General features: G+C 40.4%; 1 protein-coding gene across 4 annotated transcripts in view; it reads right to left on the bottom strand.

The window, feature by feature from the left end:
• Positions 1-703: 703 nt before the first annotated feature.
• opa1 (OPA1 mitochondrial dynamin like GTPase) overlaps positions 704-22446 on the bottom strand; it is a 35354-nt gene continuing 13611 nt past the window's right edge. For all 4 annotated transcript variants that reach the window (XM_061033707.1, XM_061033708.1, XM_061033709.1 and 1 more), the window contains 11 exons: positions 22357-22433; positions 20622-20787; positions 20212-20364; positions 19861-19969; positions 19407-19486; positions 19049-19189; positions 18661-18777; positions 18473-18566; positions 17737-17847; positions 2338-2411; positions 704-2167 (listed from right to left, as the gene is read on the bottom strand). In XM_061033707.1, coding sequence (XP_060889690.1) covers positions 2347-2411; positions 17737-17847; positions 18473-18566; positions 18661-18777; positions 19049-19189; positions 19407-19486; positions 19861-19969; positions 20212-20364; positions 20622-20787; positions 22357-22433 — 1113 coding nt within the window. In that variant the 3' untranslated portion in view covers positions 704-2167; positions 2338-2346. The remainder of the gene's footprint in view (positions 2168-2337; positions 2412-17736; positions 17848-18472; positions 18567-18660; positions 18778-19048; positions 19190-19406; positions 19487-19860; positions 19970-20211; positions 20365-20621; positions 20788-22356; positions 22434-22446) is intronic.

Genomic DNA, 22446 nt, shown 5'->3' with positions numbered 1-22446 from the left:
TAAAGGTAATCCTGCAGAAAGGCAGAAATCTCGGATATTAATCTGGCAGGTCATGCACTCAACTGCAGTCAAATATTTAAAAGAGTTGGACACTGACTCAACAGGCTGACACGTCATGAAAAAGGCGTTGATTTTTCATTTATGTCCATTTTATTTTATTTTTTTACTTTTTTCCCTTCAACACAAATGTAATAAATAAAGCACATCTGATGGGGTACATCATGCAAACATTACTTTCTACAACATAAAACATTTTCTGAACCAACTCACCAATTTTCTGTTACACAAGTGGCTCACTCTGAATACATGTGCTGTACATGATAACTCCACAACTTCCCTCTATCTCTGCCTGTACAGAATTCACGGCGTATAATTTATATTTATACCCATATACACATGAATGAATGACTGTACAGGGTTAGCAAAGAGCACATCCCTCCTTCAGACATTACACTGTTATGCAAGCTAGGAAGAGAAAGTGGAGGTTCACAAGGGTAAATAAAGAATCGGCATTGAGCAAATTATCCAGATCTTCAGAGAATGGATTCAAGCTGAGAGATTAAAGACAAGAATGAGGTGGAGGAATAAAATTGGCAGCCATGTGGAAATCTTGCCGTGGACAGTGACTTTCAAATGGATCAGTGAGTACACTCTTAGCACACACATTAAAAACCCACCAGCATGTTTTATATTTTTGGAGTACCTGGAGTACAGTTTCTGTTCAATTACCAAGGAAGAGAACGATTTATCTTTGTGTTTGGGTGTGTACTCTCACCCCTGAAGCAGCAAGAAGCACAAGATCTCAAAGACCACTCAATCAGAGACGGAGGAGGAAAAAGGTATCTGTGATGTGTACATTTTTTCAGAGATAACTGTCCTGCAAAAATAAAAAAAGATTAAAGCTGTTGTGGTTTGAAAACCCAGAAAGACAACCCACTTACCCCTGTGTAACTGTACCAATCTGTAAAGATGGACTGGATACTAAACCATTAAAGTCTAAAGCACAGGTCAAAAGTACTGTGTGTTATAAGTATCTTGAATCTGGTTTATATATTCCTTAACCATGTTTGACAAACATTTTAAACTGATGTTATATTTCTAATTACTTATGTCTTAAACTTGATCACATTAGAAGTTGGAACCTGCTGCACTTCTTTTAATAAGGTGTATCATTACATTTTTAATCACTTTAAAATGTCCCCTTTTCGTTTGAAGTTTGCCTTTTATCTGTCAGTCTGCAACATAGGAAGCATAAAGATGAATGTTGTTAATGTACAAAGATGGAAGTGCAAACAGTACACACACACAAAGACAGGAACTAAAGGTGAATGATGTGCATTTGGCAGACATATAAACAATGTATCGTCCAAAAAAAAAAAAATCTAAATAATTGTATACATTATATTGTTTCCAACAACATCAGAGCTGCTTGTTGTCCTGTTAGCGAGCGCATGTTGTGGTTGAACAACAGAAAGTGTTGATATCAGAGATGAGGGGAGGGCAGCTGAATATCAAACCAGGTTCTTTTTGTTTTATGGATTCAAGGTGAGAAGGGGAACACTTTGTCCTTAAGGGATACATGTAGGGTAAATGAAGAGTGCAGCTGCAGTAAGTGCTTTGGATTTTAAGTGCAACAAAAATCAAACGGATGAATGCTAAATGTAATACCAGATCGTCTTCATGACATATTGTAGGAGCACCAAGCAAAAAAAAAAGGGTATGAAACTCAAGGCTACTTAACCCAACAGAACAGTATCAATGGTGTGAACTTCTAATCATATATACACAGATACCATCAGCTTAAAGAAGGACACCCAAACATGTACCCAGCCTTTATTTCTTGAAAATGAGTCGGCTGGTGTCAGATGACACTGAGCAAACTTCTCATTTTCCACCTGATCTGACTGTTTAGGCTTCGATAGAAGTCCCCCTGACAACTAAGCATAAGAAGTCAAAAAGAAAGCTGAAATCCAAACTTCCATGTTTTCCTTTTTTTAAGGTCCATTTCTCTCATCAGCGACAAGGGGGGGGGGGGCAGGAATCCGAGCGGCAGGTATTAAAATCTGGTGAGTTATGGAGGAGCGGGTGACGAAGGTCATTTACATATTTAGTTGTCTTTGTTCAGTGCATTTTTTTGTTGTTGTGATCCATACATTTACTTTGATGACTGTAGAAAGAAAAGGGGAGAAGGGACAACTGATCAGACACATATACAATCAATAGTTTCCCATTGCCATGTTGATGTACGCTCTCGTTTCAGACGTTTAAACACTGACATCTAAAAGTTGTTAACCGAATATGCCAATTACTATTCTTCAAGTTTTCAGAGACAAATACCTGCTTCTCTTATTTCTCCTTGTGAAGAGCTTCTATGAAGGCTTCAAGTTTCTCTTGGATCTCTCGAACTTTCTCTGCAGAAAACAAAACATATTGATTAGATTAACCACGATAAACACATGGTCAATGCTTAAAACAAAACCAATACAAAACGACAAAAAGTCAATCAACTGAGTAGACACAAACGACATGTAACTATTTTGACAATCTGTTACAGGTTATTTTATATTATGTACCAAGAATCCAGAGACCACACATTATGAATATGGACATTTGCAATTTTAATAAAAACTGTGAACAGTGTTGATAAAAAATAAGTAGGAGTAATAAAAGGAGTATGACGAAACATCAATCATGGAACTTAAGGAAAGTTATTTTCAAATAGGAAAGAGAACATTCTCTGGTTTATATAATGTTTTTATTTCCTGATTTCTGTATTTTAATTTAATGTAAACCAAATATTATTTTGGATAATTTGAATTTGACCCCTTGTCACAAAACAAAAAATGACTAAAGTTGTCAACAGCTGTCCTATGGAAAATTGCAATTTGCTTAGAATAAATAAAGTGATTTTTCTCAATAATTACAGAGAAAAGAATCATGGAATAAATCAATAATGAAAACAACTATTAGTTGCAGCCTGCCTTTGGTCAAAAAAAACCTCTGAGGGCAACAAATAGTTATCATAAAAACTATTTATAAACATTGTATGAAATGATTATTCAGTAGTAAGGAAACAACTGGTAGGCTACTGGTTACTGTTGGTTGCAGACCTAAACATAGTTGTGTGAGTGTTTCTCTGCTTCTTTTACGGTTCAAACAATATCTAACACATGGACTGAAAGAAAGATAAGGATGGACAGCAGGTTATAACTCTAATCTTTAAATGGAGAAACAATTGAACAATATTCCCATCCATACTGTACATTTGTGCAGATGGAAATTCCCTCACATTTTACCCAAACACCAGATGGTACCTTCTGAAAGTGACAGCCAAACCTCAAGGCAGACCTCGTTCACACATCATGAGGAGGACTTGTGTACCCTTTCCCAGTTAGCTAAGACCACATCAAAGCTCTCACACTCCTCTTTTCATGGTGTGTAGCTCACGGGCACGTTGCTAATGGACAGGAGGAGATACCATAACAACAACATTTCACATGAAAGGGGGGAATCTACTGGAAACACAGTCAGTCACTTCTTTTCATTATTAGACTCTCATTGTCCGGAGACGAGCACAAGACAAGCAATCCTTCCAGCCAACATGTACTGTCACACGAGATGAGCGAGCCATCTAAACCAGTCTTAATCGCTGATTAAACAGTGGCTGAAGGAAGTCTGTGGGCCAACACAGAGAAAAAGGAAGCTGTGGCTCTGCAGTGCCAGCTGCACCTCCAGGCCTGGCTGCTGCTCCAACTTCCCTGTCACCCTCGCTAATCTGTCTGGATCTCCCCCAAGCACAAACTCAAACACCGACTCGGAAGAACAAACTTGCACTGCGCTATCTCGATCAATCAGCCACACGAGATCCATAGGCGATCTTTTGTTGATTGTTGTCCTGAGAGGAGGCCCAATGAAAACACAGTTTGAAAAAGTCTCATTGGTTTTCAAGAAGATAAATTATTGTGGTCTAGACCTCAGAGCAACAGTGTCCCAAGTGTCCATTTCAGGTCGGCACAAAGATGACAACTGTGTGCGTGCTTTGGAGTGAAACTGAATATGCTACTTGGGGGTTTGTGTGTGCAGCCCCCTTTTGAAGGGAGCACGGCTGCCGAGGTATCCTTTTCCTGATGGATGAAAAGCACACGAGTTGTGAGGGATGCACACACCCCCCCACACACGTCCTGAAACACTACAAGAGCTGGGAAGTGCAGGATACCACAAGAGTTGAAACGAGCACACAATAACACATACACAAACGCACACACTCAGACTGACGTGTAGGCAGAACTTATAAAAAATTAATTGACAGCCAGAAAAACCCTGCCCTGTAAGACACACGCCCCCCCAGTCCGACTTATGTATTGAAAACAGGCAAGAGCTGTACAGTCATGCCACCTCCACCTCTTTTCACCTTCCTACACACTCACCGCTGGCAGGTGGCAAAAAAGAAAAAAAATCCCCAGCCTTTGATTCTCTGTTAACACACTCGGGCGAAATGGCAGGGCGTTAGGTGGAGATTACAACACCTAATGGAGGTATTAAGAGGGCCTGTGGAGGGGCATACTGACAAGTTGCAACAGCAGGTGTGGGGTTGAATGAAACATAACCACGCGGTACGCCATTACAGCACACAGCCCACCACAGGACATGGCTCAAAGGCAACTGAGTTGAGCCGTGTGGGCTGAGCACTCTGACCACAGGGCAACATAACTCAATCCAGGCCAATCAGAGGAGGATTAGCAACATCTGTCTGACCTGAAGAAAAACAGATAGAACAGTGGAGTTTTTGGCTGGTGTGAAGAAAGGAGGGTACTACCTGTCAGATCATCAAAACATGGGAAATCCCCCGGCTCGGGCTTCAAAGCTTCAAACTGGGTTTAGATGTGGTTGATGATACGTTTCTTTATGAAGCCTCTGTGTTTCTAAAGCCGAGTGGTTCACACTGGTCAAACATTAAAAGAGCCTACTAACTGTCTGACTGTCAAACAACAAGCTCTGTTAAATCACAGGGGTCAGCAATGACCCAGCAGTTAGGTTAGTAAGCTTGTGGTAAGAAAAGACACACTTTACAACTAACGAGAGGCTGAAAATCAGTTTCCATCACCCCTGTGGCTGTGGCAACTAAAACCAATGTTTGTCAAGATTTTCACATCGCACATAATCACAAGGCTAATCTTTCCTCAAAAGACCTTACACGCTGTTCTACATACCGATCTCATTCATCCTTGGGTCACATTCAGAATGACTTCAGCACTTCCTGAGAAACCATCCCTTGTACTTTCAAATGAGGCAATATGATCATTCTTGCACTGTGGTAGATAACTCCATAATATGAAAGCAGTATATTCATTGTTTATATAGCAACTGTGATGTCAAAATATAAAAAAAATTGGAGATCTCTTAACTTTCAAAGAGGTATAAAATAATCTGAAGAAACCACAGACAATCCTCTAGTGTTGCATAACCCTTCAGACGTATCAATGTGTTTCTCATCCATTTCTACTTGGGTGGTGTTCCATTTTCTTGTTGGTACAGTGACGAGCCACTTAAATGCATTTTAGTTTGAGTTTTGCCTGACTGCATGCCCAATATTGCCACACCATTTTTGAGTAAGAGTGGCAGAGACTGCAACAGCATAACCCATCGAGCAGCATTCTGACAGCAGGAAACTTAATGACTTTAAAATGAGCCCTCAGCAGCTTTAGGAGCCCAGGGGGCCACTGGTGAATGTGAATGGTGTCTTTCAGAAAAGCCAATATTCTGAGGATAAAAACTGTGAGAAACAGATATTTATTCCCCCATCACCATCTGTTTGCCACCACAAGACATCAGAGGGGGGAAAAAGGCCACAACAAGGCTTTCTTTTTACGTCCTGTGGAAATGAAACAAAAAACAGTGGACAAAGTCACCATTGCCTGGTGCTCACTGAGCAGCAGTGGGAGTAGTGATATAAAACTCCATTTAGGCCCCTGTTTACCTAAGAGATGAGCCCCAAAACACAGTCATTCAACCGCTCACCCCTTTATGTGGTCATGAATATTCCCATAATCCCCTGGCCTCTATCCCAGAGGCCCCTGCTTTAAGATGCTTGTTGTTGTGTTGGTCGGCAAGGATGGAGGGAGAGGGGGGGGGGGGGGGAGCCTTTCCCTCCAATCTCCTCTTTCAATGCCTTCTCTCGGCTGATCTCCACATGAAATGATATCTCATTCACTCTCACTCTGTAGAGTCCCCTAAGCTTAGGACGGCCGGAGCGCTGGCAGAAGGACGGCTGAGCCACAAAGCCGCTAATTGACCTGTAATTAGACTGCGAAACTGCACGGCCCTGCTGGACAAGTAGCCAACACAGAGGAGAGAAAGAAGAGGAGAGAAAAGATGAGGGGATGAGGCCTGCACCTTCTGTAAAGATAGAAAATAATCCTACCTCTAGATGGCAAGTCTCCTCCAAAGCTAAGCTTAGGTGGTTTTAACACAAAAGTGGCAACCAAGAATGACATAAAATAAAGTTTGATGCTAAGACTGAGGCTACACCTGCATTACTCTATAGAAATGTCCTACTGAAAACCAAGCAGTAATTCACAGCATGGTACACTAGAGAGATCGGGTTGGTTCCTGTCCCTACCTGTCATCATCAGGAAGAAACGTTTTTATATCTCATGACTTTGCTCTGCTGTTTCCTTCTATGAAAGAGGATCTCTTAATGTAACAAACAGAGAAGCCTTTTTCCTCAGTGTGCTGCTTGATTTGTCACTAAATCTGGATTGTCACGCTATAAAAGCTGAGCCGTGGGAGACATGGACACAGGGAGAACTGGGAAGTCGACGGCTCAAACGCTGTGTCAGTGACTCAGCTATGAATCAACCCTTGTGCTCACCCCTCTTATCTAGAAAACAGATGCCTTTGAGAGCAGCTCAACCTGGGAAAAGACATACGTAGGTCTGAGCAGGTCAAAGTTGGGGTCGGACAGGGGGCAGACTAAACATAAACAGGAAAAAGCATGGCAAAATCCTTTGAAAGACCCAGGTGATGGCCGCTGTTGGGCTGTTTTCTTCAGGTTTTTATTGACAAGCATTGCTTGGGTCTTTGAAGTTCCACACATTTCAATTGATTTTAGAGCAGGGGGCTATAAAGCTGAGGATGGTGGTGATAACATTTCAAAGATGGTTAATCGAGTACCAGGCCTGAGAGGATTAACTAGAGGTAGAATAAAAAGAATACACCAGGAGATGTTCTAGGTTAAGGGGCGAGACATCATGGAACACTTGCTCCCATTGATGACCCTGCAGCTAACTAGTGGGTACCGGTGGAGGTGCGGCAAGTCAAGAGCCTGGTAGGAAAACATCTACCTGTTCAGTTAAATGGAGTAAATCAAATCAAGGGGCATGGGATTGAAGTTTTCCATGACTCATCTTTTTTGCACCAAAATAAAGCCCTTTGCTTGGGCTAAGTGGCAATCAGTCTTCAGTCGCCACATGGGCCCAAGGTTGGGCCAGGTCTGGGAGGCAGAAAAAGAAACAAGACAAGGTTTGGACCAACTTCCTCTGCTGTATGCGAGCGATGAGAAAATTCCAAGCTAAAGTTTGCATTTTTACAAGAGGGGGATCGTATGGCTTTCCTATTACCTCACCCTAACCAGCACCTGATGTCACATCTTTTTGTGTGCATGTGTGAGTGACAGGCAGATCAGTGGGAATGTGTCCCTGGTGGCCACACTGTGCTGAAAACACAAGAACAGAAGCCTCGCTGGAGTTCCCCTCCCCATCACACACCTCCCTCTCTTTCCTATTTTCCCACACTTACTCTCTCTCCCTTTCTCCCTGAGGAGAATGAACGATGGCTTCACATTCTCTATCATAGTTTTACTTCTTTATCACCACTTCTATTATCACCTCCAGATTGACAGTCATCTAAAACACCACAGCTCTTTTCCTCATTTCCCTAGTCTGTTGGATGTATTTCCTGAGTTATGTCCCATAAGGATTTTTTAAACCAGACAGAACACATGCAGATTGGTAATCAGCCAAATAAATTAGATTGTAAGTAATATTACTAAAAGCAGCACTGCTAACTACTAACAATGAGCAGTAGAAACGTTTTAATCAAATTTAGAGCAATTTGTTGGATGTTTAAATGCAGGGAGCCTGAAGTAAGAAAGTGTGTGACGGTTTTAGTATTGTTTCATGGTTTTTTTCCACATTCATTACCATACAAAGGTACTTTTAATGATTCATCCATCATCGTGGCCAGAGATTATTCGCTGAGTTTTTAAGAGTTTCTCAATAAGATGCTGGATTGATGGGTCCCCATGTAAATAATGTTTTACAGACTTGACTGGTTCTTGACATGAGAGAAAATATGGATTTAGTCGAATGACATGGAGGATGATAAAACAATGTGGGGAAAAAGAGGCAAGAGATGGATGATGGTCAAAAAAAAAAAAAAAAAAAACATAGGTCAGGACTTTGGTAAATGGCGGCAGATAGCTGGTAGATGGAGTGAGGTAAAGTAGAAGAAGAAAAAGAAGAAAAGAAACCTTGAGGAATGGAGACTATTGTGTTTTACATAAGCTTAAAGGAAAGCAAACTGTATAAAGATTAATATATCACACAGAGGACATCAAGAAACAGGGTAGCTGTGATAATAAGAGAGAACACCAAAGAGTGAACAACAGAGATACCACATGCCCTGCATCAGTCATGCTTCTGATGATCTGTCTTATGAGAAGAGAAGGAAAAGTATAACTGTGTGTAAAAGAAACAAGACGACAACTTTAGAATTTGAAGCTAATGGTAGATTGTTTAACATTTTTAGAGCTAATTAAAATATATATCTCAAACTAAGGGCAAAATAAAATCATCAGGAAATCTAATATGAGGGGAAGCCTTCTTAATAAATCTTGTGACATACAGTATATGTCTTTTATCTGTATTTAACTTCCCTGCCTTGCTCGACACAAAACAAAGACTGATAGACATAAAAACTGAGTGTTGGAAATCTCATTAATACATGATTGGGACAACATTGAATAAACGCAAGCAGCTTCACTGTGTGAGCGTTACAACAACTGTAGATCTACTGTTTTTATACTTGTTGCTTTCAAGCAGAAAATACAGCGTTCTGCAGCCGGAAGTTTTGTCCTCTATGGGAAAATCAAACCTATACTGTATCACTTTATAGCCTCCTTAGATTGATTCAAAGAAAAAAGAAAATGGAAGGATTAGTGTAAAGAAGGGTTACATAAAGAAAAAGAAATGTAAAAAAGGGGCTAAAAAAGAAAGAGAGAAAGTCCAAGAAAGAAAGGATAAGGAAGGGATAAGGACCGTGTTTAACGTAGAGGCAACAGAAAGTGTAGATGGAGAAACAAAACAAGTAATTCAAATTCATAAAAGGTCATGTTGAAGTAAGAGTGCAAGTGAGAGCAGCAGACCCCAGCATGCCAAAGAGCAGACAGTCTGCCCACTATCTCACTGCATAAAACCACCCCCACGTTCCCTAAGAGCAGTCTCAGGCTGTGTCTACAATGATGTCGATACATTTTAAACCGCTGTCTCCTTTTGACTGTCTTTCAGGAAAAAGGTGGCATTTTTAACCTCTGAGGAAGAGACTTTTAAAAAAGATACTCAAGTGTGTCAACCTCCACAAACAAACAAGATCAGGTAATAATATCAAGTAGCAACAAAAAACAACAGAATTGTGACCGTATGATGCACTCACACCACACATTCAAATCTGCACATTGAACTTTGACACCCTGGACACTTAACGCAGAGAGTGTTTTTGAGTGTTTTTTTCCTGCATGGCCTTGCGGAACAGTCTTTACATTTCACTGCACATCTGTATGAGCATGTGACAAATAAAAATCTTGAATCTTGCATCAACGCTGAGATGAAAACAGTGATCTGTTTCATGGCCACAATGCTGTGAGGCAGAAATAAGGGTTACTGGGCTTGGTGAGACATTTGTAAATGGTGATCAAAACAGTCTGTACTTACATATACTGTAGGGTTGGGGACCAAATAGGGTTCAGATTGAAGAAATTCTCCCCAACTGTCCACAAAATCTCACTACCTCACATAAGCAAGAAAAATGCTTGAACTACACAAAATTAGCTGCCACCATTCATTCCATCAGAAGGTTTGTTTATCATGTTTTCAGTTAACTAAATGAGGAGAGGGTCAACCTCCCTTACTCATCAATTGACAGGACATTTCTCTCTGAAATGTGATAACACTTCCCCCCCCAAAAAAAGACACCGTTTGAAAAAACTGAGTCAAAATGTTGGTATTTCAGGTGCAATAAGTAGGCTATGGGAATAAAGACAGAGAGAGAGAGTATGACTACATCACCCTTGCAGTTTTTCCAAACAGCCTTTTTCACCCCACATTGCTTTTTAAAGTCAAAGTGAGCGTGCTACATTAAATTGCATCGGTTCACATATGGCAGGGGCTAAATGATCTGTTGGAATAAAGTGTAACCTGTCAGTCAACCAATGCTATGGTCAGCTAACAGAGCCATTACAGACAGGGATACAGGGACGCCTGAGGTTGTACAAATGGGTTTGGAGGGAGCAGGGATGTAGGTAAGTTCTTATCATGTGTGGTGTGTTAATGGTTGCATAACATAATAATGTTAAGATAAGGAAGTTTGGGGGCGCCCGTGGCTGGTTTTGAAGCGGGCTTCCGCATGTCATTCCCAACTCTCTATCAACCTGATTGCAGATTCTATCCACTGTCCCATCTCTTAATAAAAGGCATAAAAAGTCCCCCACAAAATCTTTGAAAATAAAAAAAGATGGTAGTCTGAACTTAATCTGTACAAATGAAAATACATTATTATTAGTATGGAAATAATAAAATAGCTGATAAAAGTAACACTTGAGTACCAGTACTGATTTATAGCTTTTGGTACCAGTATTTGTTCAAATGTGAATGGTACCCAACCCCATTCATGTAGACGTCATTTTGAGAGTGTTGGCAACTTAGTTTTTGTCAATTTGGGGGAATAAAACTTTCATTTCAGACTGGAAATGGAAGAAAATGGAGAACTCGACTTTGCAAAAAATTTGAATGACAGCGATATATAATTTTCCCTTAGAGGCAGAATGGCCTAACTGTAAAATAAGGTACAAAAGGTAAAATATCAAGAGATGTTCAGGCTCATTTCCTGCTTGCCCTTATAAAGCCTCACAGGAAACATGAACCAGCTGTAAGCTTTGTCCAGGAGCCCCAGCAGAGTCCTGACAAACTGTGGTTCTCTCCCATCTGAAAACAGCCACATGTGCACACAACACTTTAAGACGATACGTCATCCTCTACAGAGCAGCACTCCTCATCACTAATCACTCTGGAGGAAGCTGCTCAAAGGAGGAGGAGGGGGAGGAGATGAAAGGAAACAAAGTGAGCGTGCGGCTGAGAGGGCATTCCGGTGAGCAAGCCCAGACAACCAGAGCTTTATTGTGTTCTGTTTCCACACAAGAGAAAGGAATAAGGAGAAAGTGACTGCATGTGCAAACATGCAAACACTTCACACATTATCACTGTTCTTGAGAGCACCTTCTGTTGACACCTTTCATTCCTTCAATCTCAAACGGCCTCAACACAAAAGTAGATATCAATAATATTTAGGGGCAACAAGCCTACAAAGATGGTGACGCTATTAAAGGTTGTGTGAGGTCCAGGTGTTCATTTTGAGCAGCTCTGACAATAACATGCCAGAAACCAGCAAGAGGAGATACTACATTACGGGATTTTGTATCTGAAACATTGACAAAAGCTTCTTCGAAGGTCTTGGGGCAAATGTACTGTCCAGGATGTTTCCATTTCAACAAAGTACATGTCTGGAAATAGAAAACTTACACAACACATATCTGAACCCTAACTTCTTAAACATCTTTGAGTGGACCATTTCATTCATGCTAATGACTCTGCTAATAATCTGAGGAGAAATTTTATTATTTTGATGAACTATGACACGTCATATCTGGAATTCTAGATTGAGTTATATTTACCTAAAAGATATGTATCACAGTAGTGACAGCAATCATTTCAGTGGTTGATTTAAAACTACTTATTTTACTGCTTGTCCTGAGTCAAAGTAATTATCTTAAAGGCTTAAATGATTCCAAAAACAAAATCAGACCTCTAAAGAACAACAAACTGCCACACGGGCATCAGATTACAAAAATGTCTTCACTTGCATTCTCTTAGGGACCCTCACAAGGCAATCTGTACCTTGCTCAAGCATGTTTGCAAATATTCTATTTCCTCACTTGGAGAAAAAAATCCTGGAGCACCATTCCTGTGCACCTAGGCAGCACTACACGTATGATGACATATGTACAGAGGTAAACGTGCTCAGAGGTAAACCAGTTTGGCCTGGAGCCGTGTGAGAGCAGGCCAGCTGGGAAGGGGGGGGGGGGGGGGGACATCATGCTTCAGCATGGTAAGAGGCAACTGGGCCTAGTGTGAGTGTGCCCTAAAAAAAACGCACAACAAAGAGAACACACACATAGGTACCAGCATTACACGACACACACATTTATACACACTGTAGATACTCGGTCATGGGAGAGCGGTAATGTAAGAGACATGGATGGAGGTTTTAACTAGACAGCTGACCTCGACTGCAAACTAAAGAATAGAGCTGATGTAATATTGTGACAATACGGGCCACAGTGTGCGTCTGTGTGCATGCAGGTGCTCATGAGAAAGCCCAGTACACAAGCTCCTCATCAATCTGATAAAAGCAACCAAGAGGGAAGCAGCAAACAGGAACTGCATGATGTGACAAAGGAAGAAGTTGGGAGGAAGAACAGAAATGAACTATTTGTTGCAATAACATTACAATTTGCCAACGCTGAAATAAAAAGGCCATGGGTCATTGTTGGACAGAAATGAAAGGAATATCAATGCAATAAAGATTGAACCTAAATGCAAAAAATGAGCCTGGAAAGTTAACATCACCATTGAATCCCAGCAATAGCTCCTTTAAAAAAAAAAAGCTCTAAATGTTATAAATGCCTCATGTCTAATATGTCTTAATTTGCAGCATCATTTGCTGACATAAACCTTTTACTAAAATGGTGCAGGAGTTATGTTTATGAGTGAGAGGTGTCTGGAAGCTCACAGTATTACATAGGACATCCAGCAATTAATAATACTGCAGTAATTCTTGAAACACCGTGGTGTAGGGAACCTTTTCAAATCAAACACTGGTATTTTTTTTCCATCACAACACGCACACAAAACACAATTTCTATGAAGGGCATTGAAGCAGCCAAGCGTCATCCCAGTGGTCTCCTTGGAGGCCTGTGATTGAACATTAGGCCTGGGCTTTGCTCCAGAGACGGCACTGTGCCATACAGCTGGTCTGGCACACGTTGACAAACACACATACCTCCTTACAATTTAGACGGTGTTACTCATTAACGGTCACGCTCTTACTCATTCTCAAACACACACACACACACACACACACCTGACCTTTATCTGTAACCCGAGCTGTGCTGATTCTGAGCATGCCTGCGGGTAGGGGCAAACAGAGCTTTACAAAAAAAACTGCCTCTGGGAACACATTTCTGCCTTTGTTAAGTGTGTTTATCCTTTCTCTCGCCTGCTATCAGTCCCTCTTTTCCCTCCTCTATTCCCTCCTTTTCCTTGAGTTCAGGTTGTCAGGTGAATGTGGGATCTCCAATCTGTGTCTCATTCATTCTCTCAATCCCTCTGTTAAGAGAGGACCAGGGTCAGATGCACAGAATTTGACAGAGGCAGCAAACAGTGCCACAGATATCCAGAGAGATGGAAACAAGGCTAGCAGGATCAAGTAGCCAGTGGAATAAGCTTGCTGACCTTTGGGGTTGGGTCACAGTTTAGGCCTGAGGCGATTCAAGCTGCTGTCTTTTAACAGGCTCAAGAACAAGGGGGGAAAGAACAGGTATCAGGAATGGGATTAAATAATGCATAGAGTAAAGTTGCCACATAAACAGATATTTACAAATCACTTTTCAATTTTTACAAATTCAACTTTTAGAATCCTGCATGGCTAAAAAAGAGGTTAATGCTGCTCCCATTAAGATTAAGTTCGACAGCAGCTTTTTAATTATGGAGATGCAAAGATGCTCCACTGATTGAGAAGCTACAAGTTTAAAGTCTGACTTTAGAATGCTTTTTAATAATGACTTGATGCTGTATTTGTTCTATATATTAGGTGCATTTTGAATGATCCAAGATCCATACCCCCCAGCCAGATACCTTAGTCAGACTCATGAAGCTAGCTTTGGATAAGGCATCATATCTAGCAGATACAGGGTATGCTAATGCATACTTGACAATTACTTGAAGATTTAATCTGCATCAAGGCTTGAGCACCACAAGTGAAAATGTCTGCAGATCTCCCCTTATGGTATGAATTTTTAGGTTCAGAAGACTTCTGAACCTTCAGAAGTTTCCCCACTTTGTGCTCTGAGGCGTATTACAGCGTCGACCCATCAGCAAGCCATCACAGTTCAGTCTAGACTGACGGACCCACACACAGTGGTCTAGTCTACATTACCCTGAAAGGCCTGTGCAAAGTGTCAGAAAACTAATGACCCAGATCCTCCACTCACCCACCAACTCAAAATGACAGACTGACAAAGCTAAAACTCTCAAACATACATTTTCTGGGTAGGAGGAAAAAGAAAAGTCTGACTTCATCATACCATCAGCTCTAAGTGATATAGGCATGCTGAGAGGTATATATGAAGCATATTTAAATATTATGAGTTACAGCAAAATGAGTGCCGTTAGTATTTTTGAGTCATGTTTATGCATCTCATTTTGGTTAGACAGTGAAGTCAGATAGGAAATGAAGGGTGAGAGAGACACAAATTAATATGAAGTAAAAAGTCAGATTCCAGGCGGAGACTAGGAATGATGCAGTCCATTGTCAGTATCTATATCCCTCTGGCAACAGGGTACCAAGTGTTGCTTTTAGTTTAGCACTATGAGAATCAACTTTTCTTTAGCTTTTGGTTCATATTCTAAGATTTTCACCTACACAACCATTGCACAATAACAAGAATCATTTGTGATGTAAAAACTAAATCACAGATATTTGTATTCTCAAAGTGAAGCTATTGCATGCTCGTACTAATGTAGGTGAAACACCTGAAGCATAAGGGAATTAAAAAGTAAAAAAATCTAAAGGGAATATATCGCACAAGAGTCATGGTGTGAATTTTGTCCAGTCCCACTTTAAAACAGCTACATTTTAATTGTCACGGTGGATGAAAAAACAAACAAAACAAAACCCAACAAAAACTAAGTAGATAGAAAAAAAACTGAGATGTATTATGGGGGCAATATTTACATGTTCCCATGGACTCCATGAGCTTTTAAGAGTGTTTGGTGTGCATGCACAGGTGTTTTTCTACCCTCTAGATCCCATGAGAGATTCAAACCACATTTATCAAAGAGTAGAGTCTTAAGCGGTGGAAGTGAGGATGTCATGCCTGTTTGGGAAAGTTTGGGATCGACTTGCCTCATAGGATTTGCAAGGCCAGGCAGGTCTGGGCATTCCTGACAGTGTGTGGAATGGAGAGCCTACTCTGAGTGTAAGTGTGTGTGTCTGGTGTATGTGTGTACTCTCCTCTCCCCTTGGCTTGTATGACAGAAAAAAAGAATCCAATGCAGGAAAAGAAGTCCTCTCTTTGCCCCCAGAAAGTTAAATACCATAAAGTGTGTAAACCTCAATCTGCAATATCCTGTTTGTCATGATCCGGGCACGTATCTGTGTTTACATTACAGGGCACAAACGTCATTCAAGGTGAGTGTCTCAGGGTGATAAATGCAAGTCTTCTTGGTAAACCACACTGAACAAACTCATAGACAGACCAGTGACTCAACGTTTTGCATCATTTAACTGTGGGGCCTGTGCAACATGAAACCCTTGTCAATAGTCAGGAGGCCCAAATGAAGACGGAAAACAATGGGGATAGTGTGCACTTTGTGAAGTTAACAATATTCCAGGTTAATTTTGGAGCCCAAGAAACACCCATCAATACGATTCTGTTTATCAAAGCCAAGAAAATCGGATGCAGGAAACAGCTGGATGAGATTTGTCTGATTTAGAGGACAAAGCACTACATACCTTATTTATTCTGTTCCTCGACAGGCAGAATCAGAGATATGGCTACCATACAAACTCAGGGTTTTTAAACACTAATTTTCATCTTTTTAAATGTGTTGTTAAATAAAGAACATGAAAAGTACATGAAAAGATCACCTTAGCCAAATCCAATGCAGAAAGACGTGTTTTCGTTTTGGTAGACAAATAGAATATTAGTGTGTGTAAACAATGCTGACATTGTGTACGCCAACGGTGACTGGATCTATTATTATATTAGTGTCATAGTGGAGTTCTGAAATGGAAGAAAGCCAGCTTGCCGCTGCGTAAATGCAGAATTTTCTTTACAAGCAGAGTTCTGCTGAGTAAGACTGCAGCTGGAGACGGCTCAACCCTCATTGTACTTCTGTCACGAGGAACATTCATGTAGCGAACAGGTAAAATTTAACCAATATCTCAGGTCCACCCCCAAGCCTTCAAAAACATACACACAGGGAAGCTATTGAGCAACCACATAGTGCCATTGTACATACAACACATACAGTACATACATAAAGGCTTTTAACCAATTCAAATGAGACATTTCTGTATATTGGGATTCTGAATCTGTGACGCACTTGTGCACACAAGTTTCCCAATGATCATGGATAAATTATTTTCTTCAGTGATACATTTGAAAAAGCTGCTGCCAGGGACAGCCAACCAGCGCTATTGTGCCTCAATCATCTCCCCATAAGTACATCGGGATTAAGAAGCCAATAGAAACACAAGGCAATATGTACAGGTCAGGGTCGCTTTTATTTACGTTGCATATGCACAAAACTAGGCCTTCAAGTGGCATATGCAACTTCCATGAAACTTTGTGATTGAAAAAACAAACCTGACGTTAAATTGTGAGTTAGCAAACGGATCCTGTAGCCGATGCAGTTGAACAGTCTCTTTTTTAAAATGGGTGTGTCAATCACATTAGTGGTGAATATCTGGTTCTCGGAGATATGCTTACCTATATCCCCTCATGCAATTCAGAGGGAAGTTCAGAGAGCTATATTTAGTAAAAGAGGCTGTTACTATAAGGTATGTGTGATCTCTCATGGACAAAGATGGCGAGAAAGAACTGTAATGTGGGCAATCTATGTGACTCTGTTGATTACACCAATGTTAGTCTTTCTATTTGTAGTTAAATGAATAGAATTGAATAAGGGCTGAGCAGGTAGATTATGTTAAGTGTGTTTGTCATGTTATGCCAGCTATACTTTCTAGACAGAGCAGCATGGTACACTTGGGCCTACGTGCAGTTGAGTACTTTTGAGAAGACAACACAGCCATGTTTGAAATGTGGCAGCAGTAGAGCTCATAATGGGTAAACAGTAAATCTGCCATTTAAGGATCCTTAACTGTGTGAATTCTGCTACAAGCAACTAGTCAACACCATTTCGTTAAGCACTACTGCCACCTACTGGCAACTCTAAGAAGTCCTATAAAGACTATATGTTTGGGTTGTTCAAAATAACGTGTATGATCCCTTCCAGCACTAAAAAAAGCATTTTCACTTTTCCCTTAACGTAATTACTTGTGTTTTTATTTAACTCATAAACAGGAATAACTTTGCTGCTGTAAAGTGTTTGAGTGACTTACTGAGATCTTCTGCCAGTTGGACTCGGCGACCAGTAATGAGCTGACTCTTCCTCTCCTGGTCTTCCCCGAAGTCATCCAGCACTTCCTTTACATTTTTCTCCAACCGACGCACTGAGAGGAGAAATCAAGGAACAAGTATAACAATCAAATTTCAATCCAACAGTGCATCTGATTTCTTCTACCATTTGTTCCCTATGAATGTTGTGATCAACAAGTATTTCAATCATTCAAAGGGTTGAAAGAGGTATTTTAATTCTCACAATAGGCATATGTAACTTGGATAACTGGTTATGGACTTTACATTAAGCTTAAAGCCAGTAGTTACAATTGTGTGGATAACCACATTTGGACAGCTTGGAACTATGTAGCCGGCTGCCGACAGTGATCACCTTCTTTTTTTGCAAAGAAAATGTAATCATTTATAAAAGAGCAAAGTTTTAAAGTAGGGCATAAAAAAAAAAAATCAAGCTATAACCTCTTAGCTTTAGAGTTGAAAACATACAAGTACCGTGACAATGCAGCTAAATCCAACTACATGACAATAAGACAACTGATCAAATCTTGACAGGGCGATGCACCGCTGATTGAATGAGTAGGACAAAGTAAAGAGTGGCCAAGAGTTTTTATATGTAATTCAATTCTGGCTTCCAAAGTATCTACATTCTGTTTATTTTTCTGTGAATGATAGACATCTTTTTGTGTGATTGAATCTTCCATTTAGACACGCGACACTTACCCTCAGTGTTGGTGAGCTGTTGTCGGAGGGTGTTGGCTGTGATGACCAGCATCCTCTGGATCCTCCAAAACAGTACCACATCATTGCACTCCAACTGTAAAATATAGACATCTAACTTAGCTTTTCATTCACTGACCTTTAGATTCTGCTGCTTATAATATGTAGGATTTCTGATTCTCTTTTGTTACCTCAGAGTCAACAAAGTGTCTCTGGTAGTAATAGAAACCTCTCTTGCAGAGGTTACAGTGGGACAGCGCGTTCTGCAGGAAGTGTCGGCGATACAGCTGATGCCACGTGTCCTTTATCTGAAGAGAGAAGGATGTTTGTTATTCAGCATTACCTGGACTGTAGACATAATCAAAGAGGGAACATGCATCTTATACATTACAAAGCTATTAGGACATTCACTGAACACAAAAAATAGGACTTATTGTTTTAAATAAGCAAAGACATAAAATTATTCATCCTCAAACTAATAATTAAGATATGATTTCTATTGTTTTTGTTTTCAGTATTTTCATATATATTTATCCTGCCTCTCGTTCAGACGCTGAGTTGAGGGTATTTTGGTCTCACCAGCACAGGGTCAACTTCGACCCCTCGTCCCTCCAGGTTCTTCCTAACAGTGGTGACCTCATCATTGGCCAAGTAGGCTGTGTGATCATCGTGAAGCTTCAGCAAGCGCTCCAGCTCATTTTTCGTTTCATTACGAATGTGCTGTAAAGATGGAAAAAAGGGAGTGAGTGCTGAGTTCAAAGTGATGATAGTCTGTGTTTAAAGTAGATGGTTGTTTAATGTATTGTATATTTGAAGAACTGAAAAAATTATGAAGCATACATGCATATTCTTTTTTAATTTATGGTAATAGATGCCTAAAAAAACTACAACAACGCAGTCACAATTAAAGAATTTTGGAGACATTTCAAAATCTGACCTGATCTGGTGTGCGATTCTTCCAGTTCAGCCACCTCTGCTTCCAATCTGGTCCCACCATATCACTGATTACTGACTCAGCTACAAAACAAAAGCAAAAAAGGACAACAGAAGAGATGAAATACATAAAGAGAAAGGAGAGCATGTTTTGACCTCTTCAAACTAATTTTCTAATAAATGTGTCTGTATCTCGTTTTAACCTTGTATTGCAAACTAACCTTATATTATGAAGGGGGAAATATAACAGAAACTGCAAGTCAGATGGTTAAGGTCCTTGCTTGTGGTCTCTGTTTTTAACATCTTAGTACAAAACATGACACTACTAATGGTGTCATCTTTAAGCCCCGATTGACAAATCTACTAAGAGCTTTGAAACATTTTGACAGGTATGTTATCACATGGTTAGGAAGGAAGTCCAGGACTGGTATAAGAGACATTAGAAGAGGCTAACATACTGTCTTTGAGGCGGGACTGCAGAGTTTCCTCCATGAAACTGATCGCTGCATCCCACTGGGGCTTGTCTGTGATGGATCGGTCTTCGAGAGCATTGTGCTGGATCACCCTCTGACAGAAAAACAAAGTAATGTCCCATTATTTGTTTAACTTTAATGTCATAAAAATGCACATTGAGTTCTGTACCAGATGCTCACCAACAGAAAAATGAGCCCATGTTAGCGAGTGGGCTCTCTTGACAAACATTTAATATAATAATGAAACCCTGCGTTTGTCAAGACCTGTGAGATCAAATAGTATTCATGCCCTCCACAACCTTTCATCTAGAATGAAAGGATTTACTGTGTGTTTACCAGGCTGTCCATGGCCCTCTCGTTCCATTTGTGCCTCTTGATACTCTCGTCCTTCACAGCCTCCTTCAGCTTGTCAAAAATGTCGTCTTGGTCTTTGCCTCTGTATTCAGCCATGAAGCGGGCAAACTCTTCCTGCAGTGTCTCCCAGGCAACCTAAAGGCAGGCAAAGTATAGCAGGGAAAGAAAAGGCTCATATTACCATAACACCACTGCCTGATTGATCTTTTATTTCTGCAGTCTTAGAACAGACCATCAAACCAGGAGAACATTACAATCAACCCTCTACTCTTAGTTTTAGTAATATCCTCAACTTACCATCATCTCTGAATATCTGATATCTTATTTTAACATATTCCCTTTAAGAAGCAGATTTAAAAACCAGCTGAATAACGATTGGCCGTTTGCTTTACCTCTAGTGCTTTGTGTGGAAGCTGCTTGTCCGTCCACTGCTTGAGCTTGATGTCTACTGTGGTGTTGAAGGTACCAGAGTCCATTGTTTGGGCAGCAGGTAGGTATATATTTTCAATCACATGGGTGGAAACACGCTCCCACAGCTTCTTTTGCAGGATGGACTCCCTGGAAGGGTCGAAGCAAAAGTCAAGTCAGCTTCCAGTGACTCGAGGAAAGACAACATTTTTAAAATGGCAACTCTAGCTGCTGTGATTTTGGTTGTCTGTATTCAGTCAGGTAGAGACAGAAGTTCTCTGACAATACTTTACCCATTATTTCTATATTTCAATTTGGGATGGATCTAACGGGCAAGGGGTGGCAAAAGAGTCGATATAAGATATTCAGCTTAGTTCTTGAAGGAACAAGGTTTAGGAAAAAATTGAGGGAAGAACCTTCCTTGTGCTGGTTCAATTTTGTGATTACTGCCACTGTGATTGCAGTATGAGTAGGACTGTACATTCCAACACATCTCAAGCATCACCCTGTTAGCAGCTACCAGCCTCCACACTCCCGCCAAATCCCTCTATAGAAGTGTGGCCATGAAAAAAAAAAACCTCCCCAAGTCCCTGTTAGATGAAGCCAGTGTTCAGCTCCTCTCATTTATCATAAACGCACGCTCATATTTCATTAGGCTTCCCTTTTGTTCAGGCTGGCTCTCCTCACTGTCAATAAGCACCATCTTCAATAGTGCTTGCTGGCTGCAGGCTGGCTAACAGGGCCACCCCTGTTCCCGTCCATGGGCCATTCATCAGAGTATTGATCAAGCAGAAGTGATGGCACGCACACTTGGGACGACCACAAAACGATGCATACATCTCATTTAGCAAGGTTTTCCTCTTTGGGGGAGAGGCAGAACTATGCACTCCTGCACAGATAAATACACACAAAGACAAACCTACAGTTTGCTTTGAACTAGCTTTCCCTCATACCTTGTTGAGAGCCTTAGTAAAAACACATGAACTCATTGATTTAAGACCAGGTAGAAAATGTTTCAAAGTTCAGTGCTTATAATGGGCCACCTAATTAAGAACAAAAATCTACATAGTGAGTTAAACATTTTAAGACTAATAAGAGTAAAATGATGATCTGGCACTTGAATCCCTTAAAGGTCAAACAATGTAAAACCACAGTTAAACATATTTGTGCTTCTAATGGTATTTAAATTAATATAAATATTCCATGTTAATGTTAAAAAAGAAAATCCTGCATTTTTGAGCATTCTTCTTATTGTAACCAATAATTTATTAACATAAAATACATTTCGCCTTGATTAAAGCTTTTATTTTTAAAGCCTTAAAGCTCCTGTGAGGTGTTTTTAGCTCCTTATGAAACAGAATGAAATGAATACTGATGCCTCATTTTGCTGCCATGGGCGGTTGGTGTTTAGATGTCTTTTACATTCCCAACTTTTTCCTCCTTAATGACTTTGTAAACTGGTTCAACGATCTGATCCCCTCAGCTCTTGATACCGTGGCCGCTAAAAAGACCTGACTAGCCCGTTTTGAATCAAACCCCTCAGATAAATCATTTTTAATCAGTGATAAATTAGACTTTTACAAGATAGCAGGACACTTTTGTCAAAAAACAAAACTACTTAAACCTTTACAGGACAAAATCAACCCAACCCTTTGTCCACGGGGGGGCACCAAAATGGATACAAACTCAGCCTAAAGTAGATACTCAGTATTGACTTACCAGTGTAAGGGGGTCACTTGACTCAAACTGATTACTTCATCCAATATTTCATTTTTGGCCTTTTCATAGAGTTCATTCTGCAAAAAGACA

Source organism: Labrus mixtus, chromosome 3 (assembly GCF_963584025.1).
Source record: "Labrus mixtus chromosome 3, fLabMix1.1, whole genome shotgun sequence".
Taxonomy (NCBI): domain Eukaryota; kingdom Metazoa; phylum Chordata; class Actinopteri; order Labriformes; family Labridae; genus Labrus; species Labrus mixtus.
The sequence above is the reverse complement of the archived record's forward strand: the minus strand, read 5'-3'. Positions and strand labels throughout refer to the sequence as shown.